The 26,435-nt window shown below is 39.0% G+C and overlaps 1 protein-coding gene across 1 annotated transcript; it reads right to left on the reverse strand.

Moving 5' to 3' along the window:
* Positions 1 to 562: 562 nt before the first annotated feature.
* Positions 563 to 25,681, reverse strand: LOC140241139 (uncharacterized). The gene is made up of 16 exons (XM_072320900.1): positions 25,575 to 25,681; positions 24,308 to 24,531; positions 23,148 to 23,338; positions 22,085 to 22,318; positions 13,455 to 13,667; positions 12,846 to 12,945; positions 9,626 to 10,712; positions 8,719 to 8,838; positions 8,118 to 8,249; positions 7,308 to 7,387; positions 6,782 to 6,867; positions 5,399 to 5,496; positions 3,752 to 3,843; positions 2,991 to 3,062; positions 1,629 to 1,699; positions 563 to 1,123 (listed from the first exon to the last, which is right to left on the reverse strand). Exons 1-16 carry the CDS (start codon positions 25,611 to 25,613, stop codon positions 840 to 842), a joined length of 3,123 nt encoding a protein of 1,040 aa, XP_072177001.1. The 5' UTR covers positions 25,614 to 25,681; the 3' UTR covers positions 563 to 839.
* Between the last annotated feature and the right edge of the window lie 754 nt (positions 25,682 to 26,435).

Below are 26,435 nucleotides of genomic sequence, written 5' to 3' on the forward strand. Positions count from 1 at the left end.
TTGTAATTATATGGAAGACATCAGAAGAACGCTTTAAATGGAATGTAAACAAAAAACAGCAACACAAAATTCATTTGGACGGAAAAAAATATAGCAATGAGAATTTAACACAAACATATTCTATTGATTGTACACCAGACAGCTTAATACCAACGAAAATGGTTGATGTCTTAAAACACCACAATGTAAATTTAAAGTCAGTTGAAACAATTTCAGCAATGATTGCCAACTTTTAAAGATGATGTTCAGATGTTGGCTAAAGATAATTGTATTATCGCATCATCTTGGTACATTGTAACCACACACATGAATTTGATATTAAAGTACATGTATGAGTTTGCATTTGAGCTTAGAATTCTTTGTGTCAACTATTACTCTAAAAAGAAGAAGAAAAAAAAGGAAGCTGCAAGCAGGACAAATGACACAAGTTTATCCACATAATTAATCATTTCATGAAGTGTAAAAAGATAATGTGATAAATGTTGAAGCATAATGAGTTATTTCACAGCTCTGTGGGCAAATTGTTGTATTTCATGGACGGTTTACTTCAAAGTACGCTGATACTTAACAATCACTCAACAATCATCGCTTTAGACATTGGTGCAACTGCAAATGATGAATTATAAACTCACCTCTCCTTATCCATCTGCGCAGAAGCTCAGAAACAGTTTGATGAAAATTCAGAGTGATACCACATTCTGCATTGAAGTGCATTGCATTTTCTATGTCATGAAAAAAGTGAAATCAGATATTTCTAAGTTACACTGGGCGCTGACAAGGACTAAAATCATGAATCCTTCCTCAAAATTCAGAATGACTGGAGTGACCTTTAACCTTTTTCACTGCACATCAACATCAGTTTGAGGCGGGAAGAGCAAGGAGGCTGCAGACAACACTGAAGTTTCTGATGTTCTCTTCTCTTTCTCTCTCTCCACAACGGACGCGGATGACAGGGGGCGCGAGGACGTCGCACTCGACGACGACGGCGACTTGGTCTTTTTCTTGGTGACCTTCTTCCGCTTCTTCTTGCGGCCGCCGGCGGTCATTCGAGAGGCTTCCAGTAGCCGCTGGGCCTCCTTGACGGCCCTCTCCTCTTGTACTGCCAGCTGGTGATCAGCTCTCCCTGGGTTGGGGGGGGGGGGAGGGAATATTAAAGGTAAAAGCAAGTTTAGAGGTACATATTTTTTCAAGCCTTGTTATTTTAACACCATTTGTCAATTGAAGGTTGAATTCTCTCGCTCCTCTCAATTCTTAAAAAAAAAAAAAGAGAAAGATTTCTAATCATTCTGAATATCATTTACCCTCACGGTTTACAAACAGGACAGATATTTTTCTTTCGATTGTCTTATTTGCCTTTTGACCCCAATCAGGCTGGGCTTTTTTGGCTACTGTAAAAGTGGATATTTCTGTCCGACTAATTTTTCATCTGTACATCTGTTTTAACATATTGAATTGTATATCATGAAAACTTCAAAAAGTAATTTCAATTCATGTGTACTTTATTATTTTCTGTTTTTTAATGACTTTCTTTGTTTGTCACTCATTGGAAATTGTCACTGATCACTTTCTACCATAATTAGCATAGAATTAACAAATCAAATCAACATCAGACGGTAGAGATTACTTACTCAGTGCACTCTCTGCTATCCTGTACTTCTCATATACCTGTCCAAGCCACGCTGAAGGTTGACTCAATAACCTGATGACAAAGTTGGAAGAGGTTTACAAACTTCATGTTACCATGACAAATCTTGGCAAAATTCTTGAAATTGTGTTTCTAGTTCACAAGACCTGACAACTTTCATCTCCTGGCTGTCAGCTGAACTCTTCACTGTCAGAAGGTTATCACTTTGATATCAGACAAAATGGTTATAGCATGAAACCTTTTAATGAAAGTTAACCTATTAAACATAACATAAAATGATTTATGTTATCATTTATTCTTCTAGTAATGTGTAATTATTGGTTTGGAAAAGAGTCTCCTTCATTCCAAACTCAAACATAGCTTAAATTCAAGTATTCTTCAAATTATGATAAAGCTGACCAGCTCTCAAATCACAGATCTCTGATACATACTGTGTTATCAAGAAACACTGAACAGACATTGACAAAGCACACACAGAGAATAAACATTAATTAGGTGACACCTACTGTATATTCAAACCCATATCATTCTGTTGCAGGGCCCCCTGGGATAACAGTGTTTAAACCACTGATGGGGCTACCCTGGGTAAAGAAAACTGAATAAATAAATAAATAAATAAAATATCAGTTATCAAAATAATTCCAGATTTGCTTTAACAAATACATGGTAGTTCTCATTTGCTACCAGAGTTTGGTAATGTCATTGTTGTTGCTCTGAACAGAGATGGGTTCATGACAGATAGAACTGGTTGCTCAAGTGGTGGATGTAGTAAAACATTGGATTATTGATGTTACTGCTATGCTTGGTTGGCGTAGGGCTTGGAGGATCTGAATAGCAATGCCGTACTCACAGAGAATAAAGAGGAATTCATTAATACATTGTACAGTGGAACACATTCAACAATTTTGCTCCTCATCGGCTAACACAAGGTTTTGAATGAAACTTTAGCATTGTTTTGTTGCCATAAAAAATCTCGGGCAAAATTTAGCAGAACTGGGTTGGGTATGTACAAATGGCTAGTATCGTTGGAACACTGACCACTTTCTAAAGTATATGCAACTGTAGTAAACATGAAACACTTCGCACTTTGACTTTTTTTTTGCATGCTGTGTTTTCTATTGAACATGTTTAAGAATAACATCATGCAAGTATATATTTGGGACATTAAGATATGGTAACAAATACTCTAGCAATCTTTATTATTATTTAATGGCAAAAAAAAAAAAAGAGAATGATTACTCTGCACAATATATCATCTAGTACATAATAGGTGGCTTACTTGGTTTTGATAAGCTACAAAGCTCATTCACAGTCCATTTTCTGACACTCAACTTCCCTTACTCACCCTAAAGATGTGTTGCTTGGCAACTGTTCCACACATTCCTGAACATTCTTCTCCCCTGGAGCGACCAGGCCCCTGTTAGTAAAAAAACAAGTTAAAAGGTATCAAGGATTGTCATCAAAATACATTGTAGGGTCACTCTTCATTGTTCAGTCAAATCAAGTGATTGCTCAATAGAAAGAGGAAAGCTTAAAAAGGAGAGAATTTGTGAACAAAATGGATTGCAGATGCACAAATGTAACAAGAAATCTAGATATTTTGAATAAATGCATATGAAATTTCAAAGAAACAACCGTTAACTACAGTACACTGTGTGAAAGGCAGAAATGTTTTCACTTTTAATGTAGCTCTTGATTCAATATCCTTAATGTTTATTACACTAATGCAAAAAAAAAAAAAAAATAAGAAATGATACATTAACAGCCAAAGTACAGGTCAATCCAATCTCTTCCTAGAGTACAACAAACACTGGAGAAAAAAAAAACTTTTTTTTTCTTTTTTTCTTTTTTGCAAATCTACATCCTGATGTTTCACAAAACAGAATCAGGTGTCAAGAAGAGCTGACTCAATTCTGCCCTCATTTCTCCAATCTGCTGCTTCCATTTCATCATTTCAGAAAACCCAGACGGTCTTTTTAAAGTTATTATTATTCAAGCGATTTTTTTTTTTTTTTTACTTCCGAGGAACAAAAAAAAATAGAGAGACATGTGACTACTTCTGCACCCTACTTAGAGAAACTGCAGCAGAAAGTTGTCTTTTCATACCTCTTGAGAGTCTTGAAGGAGATGTGCACCCCATTCTTGAGCAGGTGTCGATGGAGATTGAAGATCTCTTCCTCCCTCACACTCTTGGGATACTGCAGCCAGAAGATAACAAATCACCACAGTGAGACCGGAATGAACGGGAGGAGAAAGAAAGTATGCCAAAGAATGGGAGGACTAACAAAAGTAAGAAAATGGCAACAGAAGAAGATGAAGAAGAAAAAGAAGAAGAAGAAGAAGATGATGAGGAGGAGTGAAAATCCTAAGGAAAAAAACTAGAAAAGCACTCGGAGAGTGCAAACCTCCGCCAAGCAGCTCACTTCCACTCCTACATGCATGCTTCCTAAATTGCCTATTTTTTCAATATAGAAACTAATTTTGTTAACGTCAACAGCTTCCAGCTGGGTGGCACCTCGCCCAAGCAGAGCATGCACTTTAGTGCGTGTATGCAAACCTCTTCAAGTTCATTAACCTTGTCTGCAAAATGATTAAAAAAATCCTTCAAAAATTCATAAAAATTCCCGGATCACTACCAAAATTTCATCATTTGTTCCTTGTGTCATTACTAATACTAATACCAATACTAATCTGTTCACAACTTTCTGAGTTATTCTGCACACAGACAAAGAAACAAATAAACAAAGAAACAAATAAACAAACACACAAACAAACAAACGAACGCTGATGAAAACATTACCTCATTCCTTGGTGCAGGCAAAAATACAGATATGAATGAATAAATGAATGAGAGAACACTCGAGAGTGACGGAAGCAAAGTAGGAGATGAAAAGAAATGTAATTCATGTGGACATCTTGTTGCTCTCACCAAAAGTTAGGTTAACTACCATAATGACCTCCGCCAAGGGAGGAGGTTATGTTTTCATTATCGTTGGTTTGTTTGTTTGTTTGTCTGTGTGCAAAATAACTCAAAAAGTCGTGCACAGATTTGGATGAAACTTGCAGGTAAGTTTGAGAATTACACACGGAACAAATGATTAAATTTGGGGAGAGATCCAGAAGTTTTTATGGATTTTATGAAGGATTTTCTATATTTTGGCAGGTAGGTAGGGTCAATGAACCTGGGAGTACAAGCTGCACATCTTTGAGGTTTTCATATGCGCACTAAAGTGCGTGCTCTAGTTTCTGCTAGGGCGAACCGCGCCGCGCAGCTGAAGGTTTATGACATAACAAAGGCTTCTATATTGGGAAATCGGCCGATTTTTCAGCATGCATACATATGGTTGGAAATCACTGATCTCTATGGAAGAGCAAGATCATTGGTGGAAAATTTAGCTGCTTGGCGGAGGCCTGCGCTCTCAGAGTGCTTTTATAGTTTGGATTTACAAAATTCATCTTTCTCAGGAAGATGTGCAGAAAGAAGGATTCTCAAAATTTGTGCATACACAGAGCTTGCTTCAGGAATAGTTTACATTGTGGTGTTTTACTTGTGCCAACTCAACTGTAGACAACATAAAAGTTGAAAAGAAGCAAAGAAAACCCCACACACATTGTTATCAGAAGCTAGAAAATGAAAAGGCAGGGAAAGGGGTAGGGGAAATGGACGGAGCACGACAAAGAAGAAGAAAGAAAAGATGGAAGACTGAGGAAGAGGAGGGGAGAAAGAGAGAGGAAAGGTGAGATGAGACTTACCTCATCTATGCTGTCTGAATCAGCATCTGACTCCTTGTCTTGCTGCCTCTTTGACTGGTAGACCCTCATCGCTCCGGGGTCAGAATGTACTGATTTGACTACAGGTTAGTTTCAAGAAAGGATAACAGTCTGGTTATCAACTATACTTTTAATATTCAATCACAGGCATAAAAGAGTCAGTGTCTGCCAATGTGAAGAAGTGAATTAACAGCTGGAAACAAAGCATGTTGCTTGAGTATTTGAGGGTACTAACGGTACTTGTGATGCTGCTTGCAAAACAACAAAGGGGAGTTTCAAAACTGTATTGAATTCTCTAGCGTGAAACCAGAACCCTTGTGGTTTGAAACAAAATGTTTCTAAAAACTGATACACTGTAGCATTCAGTCATTGCTAAAGAAGTTATATGTACACAACAAGGATATTTTGCATGAGGTGGTGCTGTCATTGCCATACAAGGATCCCATTAGTTGCATCAAATTTGTAACCTTGTTGGACAAAAACTAGCAGTGCTTCTCAAGGAGGTGTGAAGTGGGATCATTTTTATGTGAAAGAATTGTGTTGTTCTCACTCACGGGATCACAATTTTATGTCCTTTTAAAGGGACAGAGTGCGTCTACCTTTTCCGAGAGAGAACAGTATGTTGACACACAAACTCACTTTGCTAAGATAAACCCTGATTAGTTTCATTGCAAGGCAGACAGACTACCAGTTGAGCCCCCTCACTGCTCTGTTCAACATTGTTAAATCTGTTGTCTTCCTATGAGTGTGTTCCCAGGGCAAAAATCCAATTTAATATTTTTTTTTTCTACTGGACACAACATACTAACTTGCATTACCACAAATTTTTGTCACATGCATCATTTTGTATTTACTACTACCAAAACTGCTTCTACTGAGCAATAACATATTAGGCAGTAATGTGAGGTAAAGCTAGAGAACTTGCAAAATGCAGAGAATCAGGAGGTAGACTCGAGTATTATAAGGTCACAGATCTGGTCACTGTGATGATCAATTGAATAATGTGCAGAATCTCCTGGTCAGAATTCCAGACTTCCGGCACACCGCAAATTTCCTTACCCGCTGTTTCTACTGAAAATCACCTTTCACATTACCTCACATTGACCACCTAAAAAGGTGGCCAACTGATAACCTTGATTTACCTCGCATCACCCACTACCCGATGTGTTTCTACTGAGGAAAAAGTTGAGGTGTTTCCCACATCACCTTACACTACCTCACATCCTCAAATGTTTTAGCAGAAACACACTCTATATTATGAATGTGATATGCAGAAAAATTTTACTGTGATCCCATCTGACAAGCTGAACAAACTACCATCATTTGACTATGTCTCAAGATGATATCACAAACTTGGACACTCACTTTGCTTGTCAAACATCTTGTTTTTGGTGAGCGAGCCGTCCTTCAGAGCTCTCACTGCTGCTCTCGTTCTCTGCCTCTCAGCTTTGCTGCAAAGTAATGAGCGCAATGTCAAAAAGGTTATCTTAAGTAAATGCAAGTCTGCACAGAAAGTGGGAAGATAAAATTTTTAGCTGAAGTCAAATCTGAAAGAGGAGATTTTCAGCTTCAAATTGCTATTGATAGCTCATCAAAATTGGCTGTTCCTAACCTACGAAATAAATAATGGTAAATTGCTTGGTATATTCAAGTGCACTGACTCACCCTTTATTGTGCATGGAACAAAAAGGGGATCATACACTCTGTTAACTATCATAATTCATCATAATTCTGTTAAATTCAAATGTTAAATTGAAAAAGACATTGTCACTGAAGTACAAACACCTCTCTCAGGTTCAAAGAGCAAATTTATGGCAGTAAGGTACTTATATCATGACTCATGCAGAGAAGACCATGAAGATATTGAATGAGGTCATAATGTACAACTAACCTCTTTCTTATTGTAGGGGTCAACGCCCTGTTGGAGTTGCTATGGGCACGGCCTGAAGGGGAGGAGTTTCTCCTGGGAGGCTTCTGGGAGGTTAAAGGTCAACAGTGATACACATAAATTATACCATGGGAATTAAAAGGAGATATCAATACATAAATCATTCCGATGCAAGTTATCTAATAGAGCAGAGTTGAAATATATTCATCGCATCTAATGACTTCCTACACTACCACTCTTTACTAACAGAATCCTAGCTCTTTGCCTCCCAGAGGGGGTATTTCCCACACATTTACTACCTGGAACACCAAATTCCCATAAGCAATGAGTTAAACATGGTATTACATTCACTAGATACTCTTCAAGTATTGCAAGTACTGGTTATCCTTGTCACTGTAGTTGATGAAAGGAAACTATTTCATATTCTTGTAAAACATGGGGAAATACAAAATGAACTTCCACAAGTTTGATTTTAAAAAAGACTTGAATATCCATTTTTGTTTTTCACTGAAACTACAATATAAACCTAAAAATGTATTTATCATCAATACAAGAATGGAGAAGCATTTTGGAGTATAAAAAGAGAGGGAATAAAATCTACCTGGTATATGCATATGCAGCTAAATTGATATGATAACCTTAATAAAGGCAAAATACTACATAGGCCCTACAGATCCTCTTTGCCATTTACTTTCCAAAATGGTGGATAGTTAGTGATTCTATTTTGTAAAAATTCTCCCTTCTGTGACAACCGACGAATAAAAAAGCAGACATTTTTCCTGAAAGCTTTAGTTAATATGGTGTTCCACAAACCTTAGCTGGTGATGATGAGTTGACAAACGATGAGTGAGGGCGCTGTTTGGATGGTGTTGGACTCTTCTTGCCGTGCCTGTGACCTGTGACCTCCTGCTTAGACCTCAGCACCGCTGACTTGGGTCGAGCTCTCTGCAGGGTACATCATCGGTGAAAATGGAATTACAGTCAAACCTGCTCTAGCAACCACATGTCCGTAACGACAACCTGGTTGTAACAACCACATTTGATAATCATTTCCCTTCAGTGGTCTATTGAGGACAGGTTTGACTGAATAAGGATTTCTTCTAGTAGGTATGTGTCACATCTCCCTCAACACCCGCAATAAAGCCTTATCCAGTCATGAAAAAAGGAAGAAGTATCAAATAATGATAAGTACTGGTGCAGCAAAATGGAAATAATAATTGTGTAATAACTTCGAAATTCCTTTGCTTTTATTGACTGATTATGTCATTTTTCAATAGACTCGGGACAACCAAATATGTGACTTCTCAGGTAAATACAATATCATGACAATGCATAAAATGTTGGACTGCAGCTCAAAGTGCATTTAGTTATTGAATGCAAGGGAATGAGCCTATTAAATTGCATCTGGACCTACTTGAAGTGCCAGAGCCTGGGCTTGACCGCTGGTCTCTGGTCCTTCATTGGTCTCCGCACTGTCTGCATCCTCATACATCCCCATGCGAGAGGTGGGCCTATCCTGAAGTTGCTCCACCAGCTACACAACATACGTCAGAAACATAACATATGTCAGAAACATAGCATCATCAGAAAAGATAAAAGAGGCTGTAAACCATGACATCAAAATCATGGTCTACATACACACTGGCTAGTGATTGTTCACAATGCAGTCACACGACTCATGAAGCAAGGATCAAAATCATTAGTGTCCCATTGGGTAACATACAGTAATATCAGCTTTACTTGACCGGCTGCTAACAAGAATAGAATGAAATAATGTGTATTCATACAGACCATATAGTCTATAAATATTGCCCTGTTTATCATTGTAACAGAAAACTTTGCAGTCCCTTGAGGCAATATCTTATAATCTCTTGGGAAAAACATAACTCCCATCCGGATGTCAAGTGTTATGTTACATAAATCTCTAAAAAGGCAATATCTGTATACTATGAAAGTGTGAGCAAATGTTATATAGATAGAAAACAGACTGTAGACCACTTGAAGAAAAAGAAGATCTGAAGTTTCCAACAGTTAGTCATGCAGTTTTCCATCTCCAAACTACATTTTGGATGTTTTTAAAAGAGTATTCCCCATTGATATTATACTTCTGTTTCAAATATGATATTCAGAATAAAAAAACACAATCTTGGCATATTTCAGGAATGAATAAACAGCCAAATGACATAATAAACTCCTAGTTTCAAGGGTTCTGATCAAAACAGTTGATTACTAGAATGCAGAAAACATGCTTACTTGATGCCATCTCAGGTGATTTTATTTCTGCTACATCTAAAACACAACGGAAAATTCATTCTACTCACAGACTTTTTCTCCATGGTTGGCCGGTTGACCTGAGTTCTCCCGTCCTCCCACCCCTTCTTGGGTCCTTTGAGGGACCCCGGCCGGACAGGCTTAGACTGGCTGGGCGTGGCCCCCACCTGGAGGTAGGACACCCCCTTTGTCTCCATGGTGGGTCCGTTCTCCCCATACTCAATTACTTTGGTGGTCAGGGTGCGCGCAGCCGCCGCCGCCGCCTGCCGCTGCTGGTACATGCTCTTCTTCTTGGCGTTGATGGCCTTCTCGTAGAAGTTCTTCCTGGAGGAGGCCGAGGAAGAGACCTGGATGGTCCTGGTGATGTCCTGAGGAGTTCCTCGAGGCACCCTCTCTTCTGCCTCCTTGGTGTTAGCCACTGCCTCTTTCTCCTCATTTTGGGGCAGTGCTAATCGCGACATCATGGTCTCAATGTCCTGTCTCCTCCCTGGTTTCATCTGACCATGTCTATCACTGGTTTCGTTTGAGCTGTTATTGTTGAGTGTATCCATCATTTTATCTGCACCGACCTGGGAATCACTGCTCACAAAGTCTTCATCATCATCTTCATCATCATCACCATCACCCTCCGAGGAAGAAAAGTGTCTCCCTCTACCAGCAGAGAGGGGGCGAGAGGAACGAGTGAGTGACAATGAATGAGCTGTCCTTGAGTCTGTGGTATTTGCTTTGTTGAACTTTGAACTTTTCAAAGCACTCTGTGGCCTGTGTCTCTCTCTGCCAGCAGAGGGCGGTCTAGGTCTCAGAGTGGTGACGGGACCTCGCGGTGTAATGTCAAAGGTTACATTCTTCTCCTCTACAAATTGCACAGACAGTTTGCCTTTAGATCTGTTCCTATTTGCAGTCTTGTCAGTCCCTGCAGAGTCTTCGCTATCATCCACCCTATTTTTGACAGTGGTAGTGGCCCCACTCCGAGGGGTGACAGACACACTAGTTATACCATTGTGGGAGGGACCATTACTTGCAGGGGTGCCACTTTGAAATTGAGATTGGTAAGGGGCCAGTTGGGCAAAACTCTCACTTGATATACTTTGAACTTCAATATCTGGTGACAGTTGTGGTGATGGCGCATCAGAAGACCTGGACAATTTTTTTTTTTTGAAAATATGACAGAAAAACACATTTTTAGAATCATATTTTGATGGTGAAATCTCACGATGAATAAGTAGCTCTTGCATTACCACAAGCCAAATATTGCTTTCATTTCTTTGGTCTCACGAAAGGGCTGAAAAGAAAATTACAAGTTTTGAGCCATACTCTATGACACACACTTGTAGTAAACAATGGCACTTCACAGCTGTATACTAGGTATCTTTTTTACGTGTACATTATGACATGCAATTATGTTTAACACACACATAGAAACACGCAAGTAAATCCAAGCAAGCAAATGCACACACACACACACACACACACACATCCATCAATTCCATCAGGTATTCAACATAGACTTGGTTTTCTCTTTAGAGCCATTTAGCCGCTAACGCAAGAATAGCTGGCTGGGTGTTTTCCAAAGAGGCTACAGACCACCTCTACCTTAACAGACATACAATTATTAGTAATTACAGTGAATCCTTGCATGATCTGTGGTCTTTAATTTGTAGCAATCAGGTCATTAAGCCTTTGTGTGCTTTTAATGCTGTACCGGCTGCACAGAAACGCTGTTAGTGGGAGGTTTGTTAGCGCTAACAAATCAGCCACTCACAGCACTGGCAAAATGACCGCACGCAAAGCGCTGTTAGAGCAATGTTAGACACGTGCGCTGATACGGTGCTAATAGTGAATTTGTGCCATAGAGTTAGGCAAAATCTATGCGATTTGTGCGTAATGATCTATTTATGTTCAGGCATACTGTGTTCATGTGTGAACAAAGGAGAAATCAATACCCCAGGGGACAGTCATCATAAGCGGAGCTTGACGTGGATGAGGCCCTATCTTGTATACAAATATAATACAACACCAATAAACCTACACAAAAAAAAAACTTGTAATCTTAATGTTGTATACCAATGCCTCCCCCCCCCCCAAAAAAAAAAGCTCCAGACTACACTGACAAAGGATTAAATGTTACATGGAGTAGGCTTACTATTGTTTTATAAGGCACAACGCTAGATAGGAAGCATTATGCAATGATGCTACACAGATGGTTAGACATTTGTTCATATGAAACTCATTTCAAGGAAAAGAAACACACTCACCACATTTGTGACAAACATATCATTTTATTTCTTTACCAGTTATGTGAAACTGCCATCTTGTCAAGACGTACTCTAGACCTATTGGGAGAACCATGCATAATGGCGGAGGCAACCAGTCCCCACAGCAGCATTTCTATTATGTATACAATATAGTTGTAATAATAAAGTTCATCATCATTGGCTTTAATGGGTATGTACGTTGTAGCTTATTTCACTATTAAAGGACAAGTCCACCTACAAATGTGGATTGAGTGAGTGCAGTAATATTAGTAGAACACATTGATACAATCAGTGAAAGTTCGGGGAAAATCAGAAAATTCGTTCAAAAGTTATGAATTTTTAAAGTTTTTGAAGACACTGCTAGATGAGAAGACTGCTGCAGTGTATGATATGCGTAGAACGATACAAGGAAAATATAAAGAGAATTTCACAACAAAAAAATTTTCACAGCAAAATCTAAGTCGCCCACTACCCACCACATTCTCAATTAGGTCTAGATTGATCTATTTTGAAGTATGTCCACATGGCAGAATAAAGGAGACACCTGAAGTTGCAGCGCACACAAGAAATTATTCACTAACATTGTCACTATCGGTGCCCCTGGCACTGTTAGTGAGTTGATAAAACAGCACCACTGTTGTTAGCTTCTGTGCGGCCTCGCGATGTTAGGCTAACCACGCTGTTAGTGAATTTGAGTAACAGCACGCTTATGTGCGGCCAAATCGTCGCTATCGGTGCTGTTAGTGTGCTGTGAGCACTAACAACGTTTCTGTGCGGCCGGCCCTGATCTGCGCCAAAAACTCTGCAGTGTTGTACATGTTGTCCAAAGTCCCTGGTTCAGAAAGGGTTAAGAAAGTCCAGTGTTACTGTGTGCCCTTCACAAATACATATACAGAGGTGAACACAATTATACACAGGTTTTATACATATGTATTTACATCATCCCATTTTGATGGGAAAAATGACAAAAGACTGTATTTGCCAGTTTGGTTTACTTGTTCTATTCGCTTCTTACCCGTCTTCATCGGTGGAATAGTCCTCTTCCACATCCGCTCCAGGTAAGGTCATAGACAACTTGATTGGTTCTGGGGTAGGTCTACGCAGTAATTGAGGGGCTGCAGGCTGGAGGGGCAAAAAATGGAACATATGAATGAACTACGTAGCAAATGCAACAATAATTTCTTCTCTCTGTTTTTTTACCCCATGGTTAGAAACTTGCCATACTGAGTCTGGGTGAGGGTATCAGAAATTATGCTCCAGTCAATGTTTGGGCAAGTGTAGTTTAATGAGACTCAAAGTGGAATTCTTCTAGCCTAGTCTTTTGTTTTTGTTTCTTTCTCAACAATGTATGAACCATGGAGAAAAGAAATTTGAGAATGCTATCCAAAAACCAATAATTTTGCTGTGTAAATAGGCCCATGGAAACGTACTCGCAGAAAGGCCTGTGACACTTCGACTATACTGTAAATATGACACTTGACGGAGTTAGATAATGTTCATTCCCTCTATTCATGAATGAACAAAATAGACAACACACAGTGTGTACAATCTGCACTGCTCTCTTTAGATTGTATTAACTAAATACTGACTTGATTCTTATGCATGTCTCTTGACATGAAGGCACACACCTGTTTTGGTGTTCTGGCTTCAAACCGATCTACAATTTCCTCCGCCCCATCATCGTCAGGGACATCATCACCATCGCCACCATCATCATTATCACTTCCTTCAGCTTCAAGCCCCCCGTTGATGAGCTTCTCCAGGTCCGGGGAGGCACAGGGCGGGGGTGGAGGGGGCGTGATGTTGCGCTCATCGGCGTAGGCAGCAGACAGTTTGGCTGGAGTGGGGGAGTGAATACCAAGCAATCATGAAAGACTCACAAAACTGTGGTAATTTATTCACCTAGAGCAACAACTCTAGTAGAATAGCTACTCTAGTGCAACCACTGTTCTTTTAGAGGGCCCTGCCTCTGGGTTGAGAGGTACTGTACGAGCTGAAATTTTCGCGGTGGTTTTATTTTCGCGAATTTCGCGAATCGCCTTTGAACCGCGAAAATAACAACACGCGAATATAACAACGCGCAAATAGTTACGTTCAGTTAGACCGTCGCAACCGTGAAATTAACAACACGCGCAAATGTCCTCCCAGTAGCAATTCGCGAAAATATCTGTACGCGAAAATTTCAGCTCGTACAGTACATTGTGGATACAATCATCTTGTCTCTTTAACGACATAGACACTAGGGAGATTGTGATTTGGAATCACTTGCTTTAAAATCCAGGGTCTAAATCATCCTGAACTCAAGGGCCCCATTTCATAAAAAAGTTGCAGTGATAACAACTCTTGCTGCAAGGGCAAAAGTCATGGTAATGACAAGAATCCTACTTCCTTGATTGGCTGTTGCTACAAGAAGTGGCTCATTCTGGCAAAAATTGCTATTCTTTTGAATATCTCTAATTATGTTAAATGGGGCTCAGAACTCAAGTACTGTACAGAAACAATGACTGGCATGGATGGTAACATAGAGACTGACCTTCACCAGGGTTTGGAATGGTAATGATGGCGGTTTTACCAATGTACAGTAGGTCACAAGATAAGTTGAGGGAATCATAACTGTAGTATCATGTACTTTGGCTTACCATACTCACCCCATGCATATTGCTCATGTTAATTCTGCACATTGTCACTAAAGGGGGTATCTCACTGAGCGGCGAACGTTTGCGAATGTAGCGAATTTGGGAATTTGCCATGGTTCGTAAACGGTTGCAAAAGGTTCGTTAACATTCGCAAGAAAGTTCGCAAACGGTTTTTATTGTCGCAAACAGTTTTTCTTGTCGCAAAGAAATTTTGAACATGTTCAAAATTTCTTTGCGAACCTTTGCGAATTTGTATTTTCGCTAACAGTTGCAAACATTCGCAAAACACTCGTAAGAATTCGCAAACGGTCGTGATACGGTGTCGCTAACATTTTTATATGATTCGCCACTGCTTGCGAACAAGTAACCACATGGTTCCTATATAAAAGCTTCTGAAACAGACAAGGTTCCACTCCAAGAAAGTTCTTGAAGCTCTTGACATCTCCATCATGATGGTAATTGCTTCAAAAGCTTTTCATATTGACCAAAGTCTGTCCTCTGCAACAAGCACTCTCTGAATCTCTTTCTTTTCTTCTTCCTTTCTTGTTTTTCTTTATTTCATTTCTCTTATGCTGCACAACTCTCTAAAAAGAAAGAGTGAAAATGTTCACTCTTGAAGGAGTGAATTACAGAAAAGAGTGAGTTTTGAGTGAAATTGGAGTGAATTTTGAGTGAAGATATCTATTTTCACTCATTTTGGAGTGACCTTAGGGATCACTCAAAAATCTTGGAGTGATCCCTGAGGTCACTCAAAAATGGGTGAAAATGAACATTTTCACTCCAAAATCACTCTAATTTCACTTGAAACTCACTCTTTTCTGTTATTCACTTCTTCAAGAGTGAACATTTTCACTCTTTCTTTTTTAGAGAGAATAGCTGTAGCAGCAGCCTGACAGAGCAGCTCTTCAAGGATAGCAACACCTTGAGCCTTTTCTTGGCAGAAATTTATTTCCATATCCTGGAAATCCATCTTGAACGGTTGTCACAAGAGATCTGAATTCAGTGGAAGGTTTTATGTCATTTTATGGGTCTTACTATACACAATCGCCTGGTACTTTTCTAGGTCCAAGAACATTCGCAAAATTGTCGCAAATGATTTGCAAACAGTTGCTAATATTTGCAAAACTGTCGCTAACATTTGCAAAATTGTCGCTAACATTTGCTAACATTCGCCAATAGTCGCCACCTGTGTTCGCAAACACTTTCGCAAACATTCGCTAAAGTGTTGCTAATTGTCGCTAAACATCGCTAAAAGTCGCTAACTGTCGCTAATGGCAGAAGCGAACTTTGATTTTTCGCAAACATTCGTCAGAAAAGTTGGCGAATCTCAAATTCGCTACGTTCGCAAACGTTCGCCGCTCAATGAGATACCAGCTTAATAGTGCACAGTGCATACACATTGTAATACATACTCACATGCAGATTGTTCAGCATTGATGCTACATGATATACATATTGCCTAGACAAACACTGTTTTCGAGTGAAGGTATAGTCGTTTGCACAGTTGTTTATTTCGAAGTGATATCAAAATGACCTTCTGGAAATAGTATACATTTCACCCTTATCCTTCTATTGTATCATCTTGACTTACTGGTAATACTTTGCATCCAGTGCAATCTATTAAATATGGAAGCAACAATATTTCTGGCAATCCCATTGGTAGGATGCTTGATCTTGCCTTGATGTAGAGAGCTAGGTCTTCAGGTAGAGTTTGAGCATCTTTGAAAGGAAACTATAGAGGGAGCCCTCACAGACCCTAAAATAGTGTCTCAATACAGGGACACTACCCTAAAACACCGCCAGATGAAGAAGAGAAGCAGATGTCAGGGTCATTTGCACTCAATGCTCACCGCCAAAGTGTCAGGTTGTCATGAACATAGATAATAATTCTTTTTCTTTCTTTACCTGTGATTGGCAACACCAAATGTTCAGTTCAGACAATAAACTTCATGGGAGTAATGCCGGGGAAATATAAACAAGGACAGTTATCAGAGTTATCAGGTGGATTTATTGAGACTAGCAGAGAGATGAGTGAGACACTGGTTGAAGGGGGAAGTCGAGAAGACAGGATCTCGCATCTTGCCTGCTCCGACCGTAGAATGTAGTGAAGGCATTGATTATTTTGTCTTTCTATTATTGGCATTCAAAAGCATCCATGTCAAACTATTATCCACGCAGTCACAACCCTTGACCACTACTGCTGTAGGCCTACTTACCTCCCATCCAGAAAAAACTCAAGTGAACAGGCAGATGTGTACCACCTGGCCGAAACATATAACGGGAGCAGTTGATATACATGTGATTCTCTTTTGCTATCACTATGATCGTGTACAAAAATACTGAATGTAGATGTACATGCTGCATGTCAATCCAAACAGAGCCATCTCATTAATCTCTCAGTGACACGAGGCCATGGACTAGTAAGAATCATAGATAACATGGTCTTCTTTTATTTAAATTTTCAATAGATGTGATTATTTTGTCTGACATCACCTGAGAGTTATGCATGCATACAACTTGCACTTATGTACAATTGTGATTGTATAGAATAGATGTGATTGTTTTTTTCTGACATCACCTGAGAGTTATGCATGTATACAACATGCACTTATGTACAATTGTGAGTAATTCAGCAATTTTATTGCTGCAAGTCACAATTCTAATAATCCATGAATAATAATGATAATAACATCAGAAACGTAGGGTTTACCTAGTAGATGTTTTGACACAATGTCTGTCAGGAGTCTCATGACAAATGGACAAACTGAGTCAAACTGAAAATTGTTGCAAATGAATCGATAGTAGGAATGTCTATCTTCAGAACTTTTAATTGATGCTATTATCCATCATGGCAAAGCTACACATACATAAATCCATATCATTTACACCAGGGGCAGTAGGCCTACCATATTTAGGTGGTGGCTTCGATTATCACCTCAACACTTAATGCAAGCAGCTAGGTCGCAAAAATGAAAGCAAGTAAGCTATAACCATCATTTTACTTGTTGAAGGCAGTTTGCTTCATAGGTTTTGTTGTTGAATGTTTTAGTTTTTGTTTGTTGATAGGTTTCTGTCATTGTTGTGCATATTAGTAGTTTGTAGATCCTCACCTTAGAACACCTTGAACTGGGTCTCAGTGAATTAAAATGTACTTTGTGGAGAGAAAGAATGGACAAAGGGCTTTAGATAACAAGTATAAATTTGTTAGCTCCCTTGTTTTGCCCTTTCCTTTTGCTATTAAATGCACAGCAGCCTCTCTACCCAGCTCTCGTTAGCAGGAAGCAATTTCCCTGCTCAAAATTGGATAGCAATTTAGATGATGGGTAAATATTTTTAACAAAATGGCCTTTAATTCTATTTAATGAAATTGCCACACAGACAACATTTTGTACAGCAGCCACATCTAACATGCATGGCAAATTCATGTGTGATACCAGTAAAATTATTTCCTTGTGCTTGTAATGACTTAAAATTTCATCCTTCAATACATATTTGTGTAAATTTCCCATTACTCTCACCTTCCAAAGTGAAGAACTGACTACATACTGTAACAAGGGTTTGTAGACTTAAATACATTGTAATCCTGACGTTTAAGTAAAAAATCTTCCAGCAATTCTGTAGAATAGATAAAATATGAATGACAAAGAAACATCATTTGCTACAATGTACTCTTTATGTGCCACGTTGGCACCTCCGACTCAGTCGACGGCGTCCCAACTTCGCATATTCCGCTCAAACACACAAACCCACCCAAACCGATCGATAAATCGCCAAATGCCACATTACAATGAAAGCGTTTCCCGGGATTCTGTTCCTCTCGTCTATAGCTTGCATTTTACGTGGGGATTGACTAACAAGCAGTGTTTCATACTGGATTTGCGTGCTAATTCTAAGTTTCTGTCACTGCTTTGTGTGCAAAAGTTATACATTTACGGTAATGTAGCTACTGAGCATTTGAAAGGAAAGCAATTATGGATTCGTCATAGAATTTACATCGATGCAAAGCTTGGCATTTTCTTTACAACTTTGCTCACTTCATATGCAACTTAACATAAATTTATACAAGTTATATAGCTTTGAAAAACAGAATGTTTTCTCAATGCATGACTATGTTGGTGTCTCAGAATAATGTGGCACACAGGGGGTTTCCACCATGGCACATAAAGAGTTAATATCCCTTTCAACCAACTACCAATGAACATGCCATTAACATTGTACTCAAACAACTTGCAGATGGTAAAGAAAGAGTTAACATCACATACAGGTACACCATGAAAGAACCATAACATAATCCTGTTCTTGAGGCACATCTTATAGCTAGACAGATACCACAGGTAGGCGATATGATATCATATTAAACCAACAGTGTGTGTGAGCAAAAAAACAAAAAAAAAAGAATTAAAAGAAAAAAAATGGCATTAGTCAATACCCTTCATACACTTGTACATACCGTGGAAATTCTACAAGTCTTCACACAGTTCCACTCCTCGGGCGAATAGACCACAGATAAAGGCACCAAGTCAGGGAATGTAAATCAATCGCACCTTTAGATAAATGTGTTACACAGAGTCTTCAATGTGATGAATTCCAGCAGTATAATATTCCTGCATAGAAGTGCTATCCATCAACTGCGCTGACTTCTCATCTTTCTCGCAATCATTCTGCGCTTTTTGTGACGACCCACTGAAACAGGAAGAGCTTGCCTGGCAACGAGGTGCGCCCTCTATGGCCGGGGTTCAATCTGCGGACAGTGTCAATCACACCCTCCCGGCAACATTGAACTTGATCAATAATGGAAGAGGGCAAAAAAAAAAAAAAAAACTATGGTAGAATCTCTCTAGCTTGTAGCCAGCATGCTGTATGACCATTCATCATCCATCCAAAAACACCTGCTGCTCTATGAAAACTAATGCTGCTCTGTTTTATTCATCCTTCAGCAATAATCAATATAAATGCCCCCCCCATCCATTAAAGCAAGCAGGTCATTATACATGACAACTGCTTGAATAAAAACTACAAGTACAACACTGCAAGTCAACTTACAGTTTGATCACACACATGACTTCCAACAGAGTCACACAATATGACTTCCAACAGAGCTCAGGCACATACACAGAAGAATGTAGCATCACATGAGAGTCAGAAGGAGGTAACAGCCATGGAAAATCCAAGTGAGTTAGCATGATCTGTTTGCTTCTATAATTGACAGTATAGCTCATTAAGAGCTGGGAATATGACTAAGTCATTTGCAATTCTCATGTAGAATGGTTGACTGTGCAAAGCGTATACCATGTGTGGGAGAGAGAAAAAAAAAAAGGCAGATTGTGAAGCCAATACAGTGCTTACCCGATAATATGGAACTGCTTCACGTGGGAACAGCACTTTATTAGAACAGAACTCATTGCAACATATTTTTACATGATAGTCTAAGCTATTGGGGGCAATATACTGGCTGAAACACTTCAATTGGCTGTCATGTATGATAACTCACATGAATATTTAATGAAAGTTGGTTCCTATGCATCTGGTTGTTGTAGCATTTGTGTGTCTGTTGCTGTGAATATCAATTAGTATGATCAACTGTGCATGATCTAGTGTGATGCCAGAAATTGCAGTCTTTATATGGGGTGATTTCCATAGGTCAATACCAGCCATTGCTCATCAGTAAATGGAAACACTGCATTCATAAAAGAAAGAAAGAAAAAAAAAAAATTGTTTCCCCGGACAATCCCAATACAGCAAGTCATAGGACAGGTTATAATGAAAACATCTTGGCCCTGATTCACTAACATGGGAATCATATTGAGTAAAACAATGAACCAAAAGTTCACACAAATTCAGATCAGATCTAGTTGGGAAGGATACACAGACTTTCCATGTATTCTCAGATTTTGCAAGGTGGGCACTCAAAGACATTGTTCACAAATGGCTTAGTGAAACAGTCCCCCTCTTCTCAAGAGTGACTGATACCAATATTGCCTGTAAGATCAGTTGAATTGAACTTAGGATTTATTTTAGCCCTTAGTTGCACACACATAATATTGAGCCAATGTTTGTATGATGAGAGTCTCAAGTTTGCTAGGGGGTCCAAGTGGAAGAAACTCCAGCTCAAGAGACACTTGGGGTTGGAGTCAATCTATTGCTCAATCTATTGCCCAATCTATTGCTCAATCTCACACCTTTAAAGATTATGTACACATTGGTTGCCCCGAGGGTTTGTTGATCAGGTAAAGTAATCATGATTATCAACGCACATTGGTTTAAGATCACTGTTCAGGACCCAAATGAGTACTGTTATCGGATGACCCTTGGTCTTCTGATAAAAGATAAACCCTGGTTCAACATCCTGCTCACACACAGGTGGCAGTCTTTGGTAAGCTGATATCATGAGATCCCTAAATATCTTGCACTAGGTCTTCTGGGCAGACAAAATCATCTAAGGACAAAGCACTTTCAAACATAAATACCACATATTTGTTTAACACTGCATAGCTGTGACATGAGAGAATCATCTAATTTGGATATTCATAGTATGAAGGCATAAAATGTCACAATATCACAGCAGTGTATAAGTATAAGATATCACAAGAAGTATTAGATATCACAGGGCATATAAGATATCACAACATTTGACACACTAGACACTGAAATAACTGTGTGTGTGTGTGTGTGTGTGTGTGTGTGTGTGTATGTGTGTGTATGTGGGAGGGGGTACCATTGACGCTTGCCTAGGGCCTGCAGCACCCCTCTCCCTCCCCTTTCCCCCTTCCCTTGCTTTGCTGGAATGAAAAGGCATTCAATTTGATGGATCGCACACAAATGTACACAAATGTACACAAATGTACACAAATGTACACAAAAGGTTGCTAGCGTTCGGGGTCCCATACTCTGGCCGTAAGCCATGTGCTAATGAATGAGGTGATCTCATGAACCCGCCTGCAACAAGCGGAGTCACACTTTCGTTGTTCACTTGTGCATTTCTGGTAGTTAATGCAAATTTACTGAGCAGCAGGCATGGGCAAAGTGCATTGATGCCGTATCATACGTCTACTTTTCCCCTTTCTATCATGACAAAAATATACTCACTTTACAACAGAAATGCATTTTTAGAGCTTACAGCTGATGTTTCTTCATGTTTTGTCACATTTGACAACTGTAATTCTACTTGGAGGGAACACATAATACCATATTCTTCCCATTTACAAAAGTTGATAGTTTCATGAAAGAAGACAATTATGTATTTTCTCTGGTTCTGAATATCAAGTCCCCACAGACTGGTATGGTATTGATATTTGGTGTCATCTCTGTTAGTGTTTTGCCGGAAATATGTTTATATACTTCTCTCTTTTTTTTTTTTTCAATCTCTCTTTTGAATGATGGAAATAAATGAAATGATTGACTACGACAATATATATATATATATATATATATATATATATATATATATATATATATATATATATATATATATATATAATTTATAGCTTACGAGGCTTTGACCAAAACAGTCCTACTATATATTGTACTATATGTATAGATATGAATATAAATATATTATTATAAATATAAACATGCACACACACACACACACACACAGGTGAAAATACATCATACTCACACAACTCATGTCTCTGTCCATCTGGCTGACTCCGCAGAAACTCCTCCAGGGCGTTGTCCTGTTCTTCCCCACTCTCCTGGCTTGTGGGCCTGTATGTGTTTGCTGCTTCCATCATGGCAAACACATCATGAGACTCACTGTGTGGGACTGTGGACGAAGAGGCAGACTGGGATCGGCCACTCTGTGGTCTGGAGTTGGTTCCAGGGTCATACATGACTGACTTGGAGCCTTTCACTGTAGACAGAAAAATTGTGAAAAAGTGGGTTTTTTTCACTAGATGTCATTATATTCTATTGATTTCATCATTCTATTTTTCATTATTGTCCATCAACACATCACACTGGAGAACATGGCAAAGTTAAACTTGATCTCAAGATCAATTAGAAAGCAGCACTTTTACCTACATCATGGCATACATTAGAGCTCATGAGCCCCCATCCACTTCCCTGGTAAAAACAATGATTAAAGGTCCTGTTTACCTTTGGGAGCAGTGATTAAAAAAAAATGTTCGAAATATCACATTTGATGCATGTGTGTACATCAGTTGTATCACAAAACATCCTCTTACCATATAACATTTTTGCAATAAAGCCTAAAATTTAAGGAGATATAATCACTATTTTTCTTAATAAAGCATAACTGTATACAGTTTAGTCTGCAAACATTTTTATTTTAACAATTGTTCACATTTTGTATACTAAACAATACTTAACATAAATTATACTGGTTCAAATTTTTACATTGGTTGATTTTATCCCTAACTCTCATTTTAGAACTATTTTGAAGCACTAATGCTGGGTTTTTGTTTCATCTACGAATAGTAAATTATGCCTTTAATGGGATTTTTTGGACTATAACTCCATTCATTTAACTCTCACCCCTTTGTGTCATCTTCGTAAAAATATAACTACATAATTGATTCAACTCTGTCCTCTAGTGATGTAGATTGCGGATGAGCACTTAGCCTCCTGAGAGAGATAAAGTATGTAAACATCACTAAAAAGAGCTGTCTACTAGCATGAGAAAGAACAAATACAAAAGAAAAGAAAAATTTGTCACAAACCAGCAATGAAAGCTCCCGTCAGTTCTGCTGCCGATTCACTCGCAAGGCCACCCTGGCTCGCCCGTCTCTGGGCCGTGGGGCTTGGGGGCACCTTTCGGCCGCTCCAGGGTCGACGCGGCCCGCGGGCATCCCTCAGCTTCTGTCGCTCTCCCTGCTGCTTGATGAGGTCGGGAATGGACGTATTACTGCCCCTGGAATGGAGATCAACAATAATAATATACCAAACCTTTCCAAACGTAACTCAGACTAGCTGCAGTCACACTGGCAAATCTTCAAGATCTTAATGATCGCGATCTTAAACTTTGCAATCTTTTGCCAGTTAGACTGCAGTTATTGTGTGCAATCACATGAAGTAAACACATCAAAGCATTAAATATTATCATTCATTTCTGTTCATCAGGTAACTCATTGCCTTCACTTTGTACAAGAATTATGCCAAGCTATTCACTGCAGCTCTAGGTAGAAACGAATAAGTGACTTTTCTCTCATATATACACATTAGTACCACAACCAGCTTGTACATTTTACATTGTACTTCAAGCTATTTTTAAGAAGAAAGTTGGAAAATAAGTATAAGGTAGTAATATCATATCATACTTTCAGGAGTCCTCTTCTGAAGTTGATAAACAACTATGGAGATTTTTTGCTTTTTTTGTACTTAATCTCAATATTTATCATGTTCAGAGCATCAAATATTGAACAAATATTGCTTGTGGTGATTTTCTTCTATGGCAACACTGAAATGTACTTTATGGTAAGTTTCATCAAAATGTAACAAGAACTCCAAGTGTTCCTTTTTACCCCAAATGCTTTAAGAAAAAAAAATATTATCATATCCTAATCTGTACTAAAACTTTTTTAATACTGTATTAGGTTCAAGATTAGGATTGGGTTTAGGGTCAGGGGAAGGATTTGGGGTAATTGTCCAAGGGTAATTGTCTTCTAAAGAACCATTAACCATATTTAATAATCTCACAAAGCTTGTTTGAGATAATACTGATTTGCAGCAATTTTAACAAACACCTCAGCAATTGGGGTAATTGTCCAGGGGTAATTGTCTTCTACAGAACCATTTAATAAGCCCACAGAGCTTGTTTAAGATAATACTGATTTGCAGCAGTTTTACAAATACACCTCAGCAAGGCCAGACTCTTCCTTACCATGCTGTCTTCTGGATGCTGAGGGAGGACAGGGGTGGCTTCGTCTCCAGCTCCGTGTACGGCGACGCCTTCACCACCTTGCCCCTGGATGACGAGGGTGGGGTAGAACTGGACGGGACCCACACCGACTGGACATTGTAAGAGCTGGCTGGCTTCATGCTGGTCACTGACGACTGGATCTCTTCCAGCTTGGCCAGGGCAGCGGCACTGGGCTCCAGCCAGTACTGGATATTGGTGGATGATGGGATTTCCAAGTAAATGAAATAGGGTAAAATTTGGTAAGAAACAATATTTTGAATGAAATTCTAAAAAAAGCACAAACTTCGTTCAACATAGTTGACCATTCACCAGCAGTATTACCAAGGTCTGATAACAAAATGCACAAGAGGGGCACTAATGTAATAAAATGTTGCATATTTTTAGATCACACACTGGAACCACTACAAGAAGAAACTCATTTTACATGCGTATAATCAGGAAACCCTGGAATAATTTAACAAATAACTTAATATATGTACCCAGTGTCTACAGCTTTGAAATCGGTTCAGATAAGTTTTGGGACGATGAACCCATCAAGTTTAAGTTTGACGCCACTCCACCTGGCCATGACCGGCCAGCTTACTTCACTCCTCAGCGTGATGTCACAAAGCATTACATTATATCAAACATGACATTTCTACTTTTTCAGCTGTTATACTGGTACGGCAGTATCAAATGCTGTTTTTTACAATATATTTATGAGGAAAATACAGTTGTACAACTTCACGTTAATACATGCAAAGTCAGTGATACAGAACAGGTACAGTGTAGCCAACAACAGCTAACGTTTGATTTCTACACACCCCCCAGGACTATTCTGCTGTCATTTTGTCATTACCCCATCCCCCACCAAAATCTAGTGACAGTACTGTCATACTAGACTATTCAATATGTCAGGTTCAACCACGTCAACTGTCAGCTAGAAGTGTTACTGGCTTGAACCAGCTGAACGGCCGGCCATACCGAATTTCATCTGCGTCCTGCATCATGGACTCTACAGTAATACACGGGCACTTCCTCCGAACTCCTTCAAGAGAGCACCGGCCGCCGCCAGGAAGAGCAGCCCCTTGCACACCGGCGCGGCGTGCTGAGAGAGCCACAGTCCGTCAACGGTTATCGCTATCTACCGTGTCGTACGATACAGTTTGCACGAATGTTACGAAGGGGCGTGGGAACTATCGATCAAAACAACTCAAAATGTAATCAGTCTGGATTAATTATTACTTACCTTCGCATCCTCTCGAAATCTTGAATTCTTCTTGCTCATCTTCCCGCTATGCTGATATGGACAACTTTTCGAGGATCATTTTTTTAGACGATCGAAGAGCCCATGAACACGCCATTATCTAGTGTACTTTAGATTTCATCCTACCCAGCAAACTGAAAAAAGAACTGTAAACACTGCAAAATTACTTTTCAACCATGAGAACCATGATCGTAATACAATGTGCTGTTAATGTAAAATCGGATAAACTAATTTGCCATCAAATTTCTTCCATAAAGAAATATATTGATTTTCAATGGACAACAGTAGGTAAAATATGGATACATAAATATATACATGTACTGGATATCACTTGACAAGATATTTCCTTCGGTAGCTCACGGAAGCTATCCTGGGAAGGTCAGATTACAGGTGAAATAAACCGTCGAAAGGAGTGTGATGGTGTCATGACAGTCATGTAGAAAATAATTGATAAAGAAAATGAGAAAAAAATAATGCTATCAGTAGGTAGAATACTATCTATTTATCTATGTACTGCGTAAAATAAGTTAGGCCTGTAAATATGCACCTTTTCATGATGCCTTTGACATTTGTTTGTTTGTTTGTTTGTTTTATTTCCGTCATAAACATGCATACAGATATAAAAGACAACATATAAGGTACAGGGATAATGATACATCATGCATAAAATGAAACATACATAGCAAATGAATAGTGTGACACATCATCGCTATACCAAAAAAAAAAAAAAAATACGAAGAGTATGGTAAAATGGCATGCATGCTGTCTAGGATAGTAATATAAAGCATTATTTTTCTAACGTCAACTAAACATTTAGTGAGTCTCAACTATTTTTGTTTGATG

This window comes from Diadema setosum, chromosome 17 (genome assembly GCF_964275005.1).
Source record: "Diadema setosum chromosome 17, eeDiaSeto1, whole genome shotgun sequence".
Classification (NCBI taxonomy): domain Eukaryota; kingdom Metazoa; phylum Echinodermata; class Echinoidea; order Diadematoida; family Diadematidae; genus Diadema; species Diadema setosum.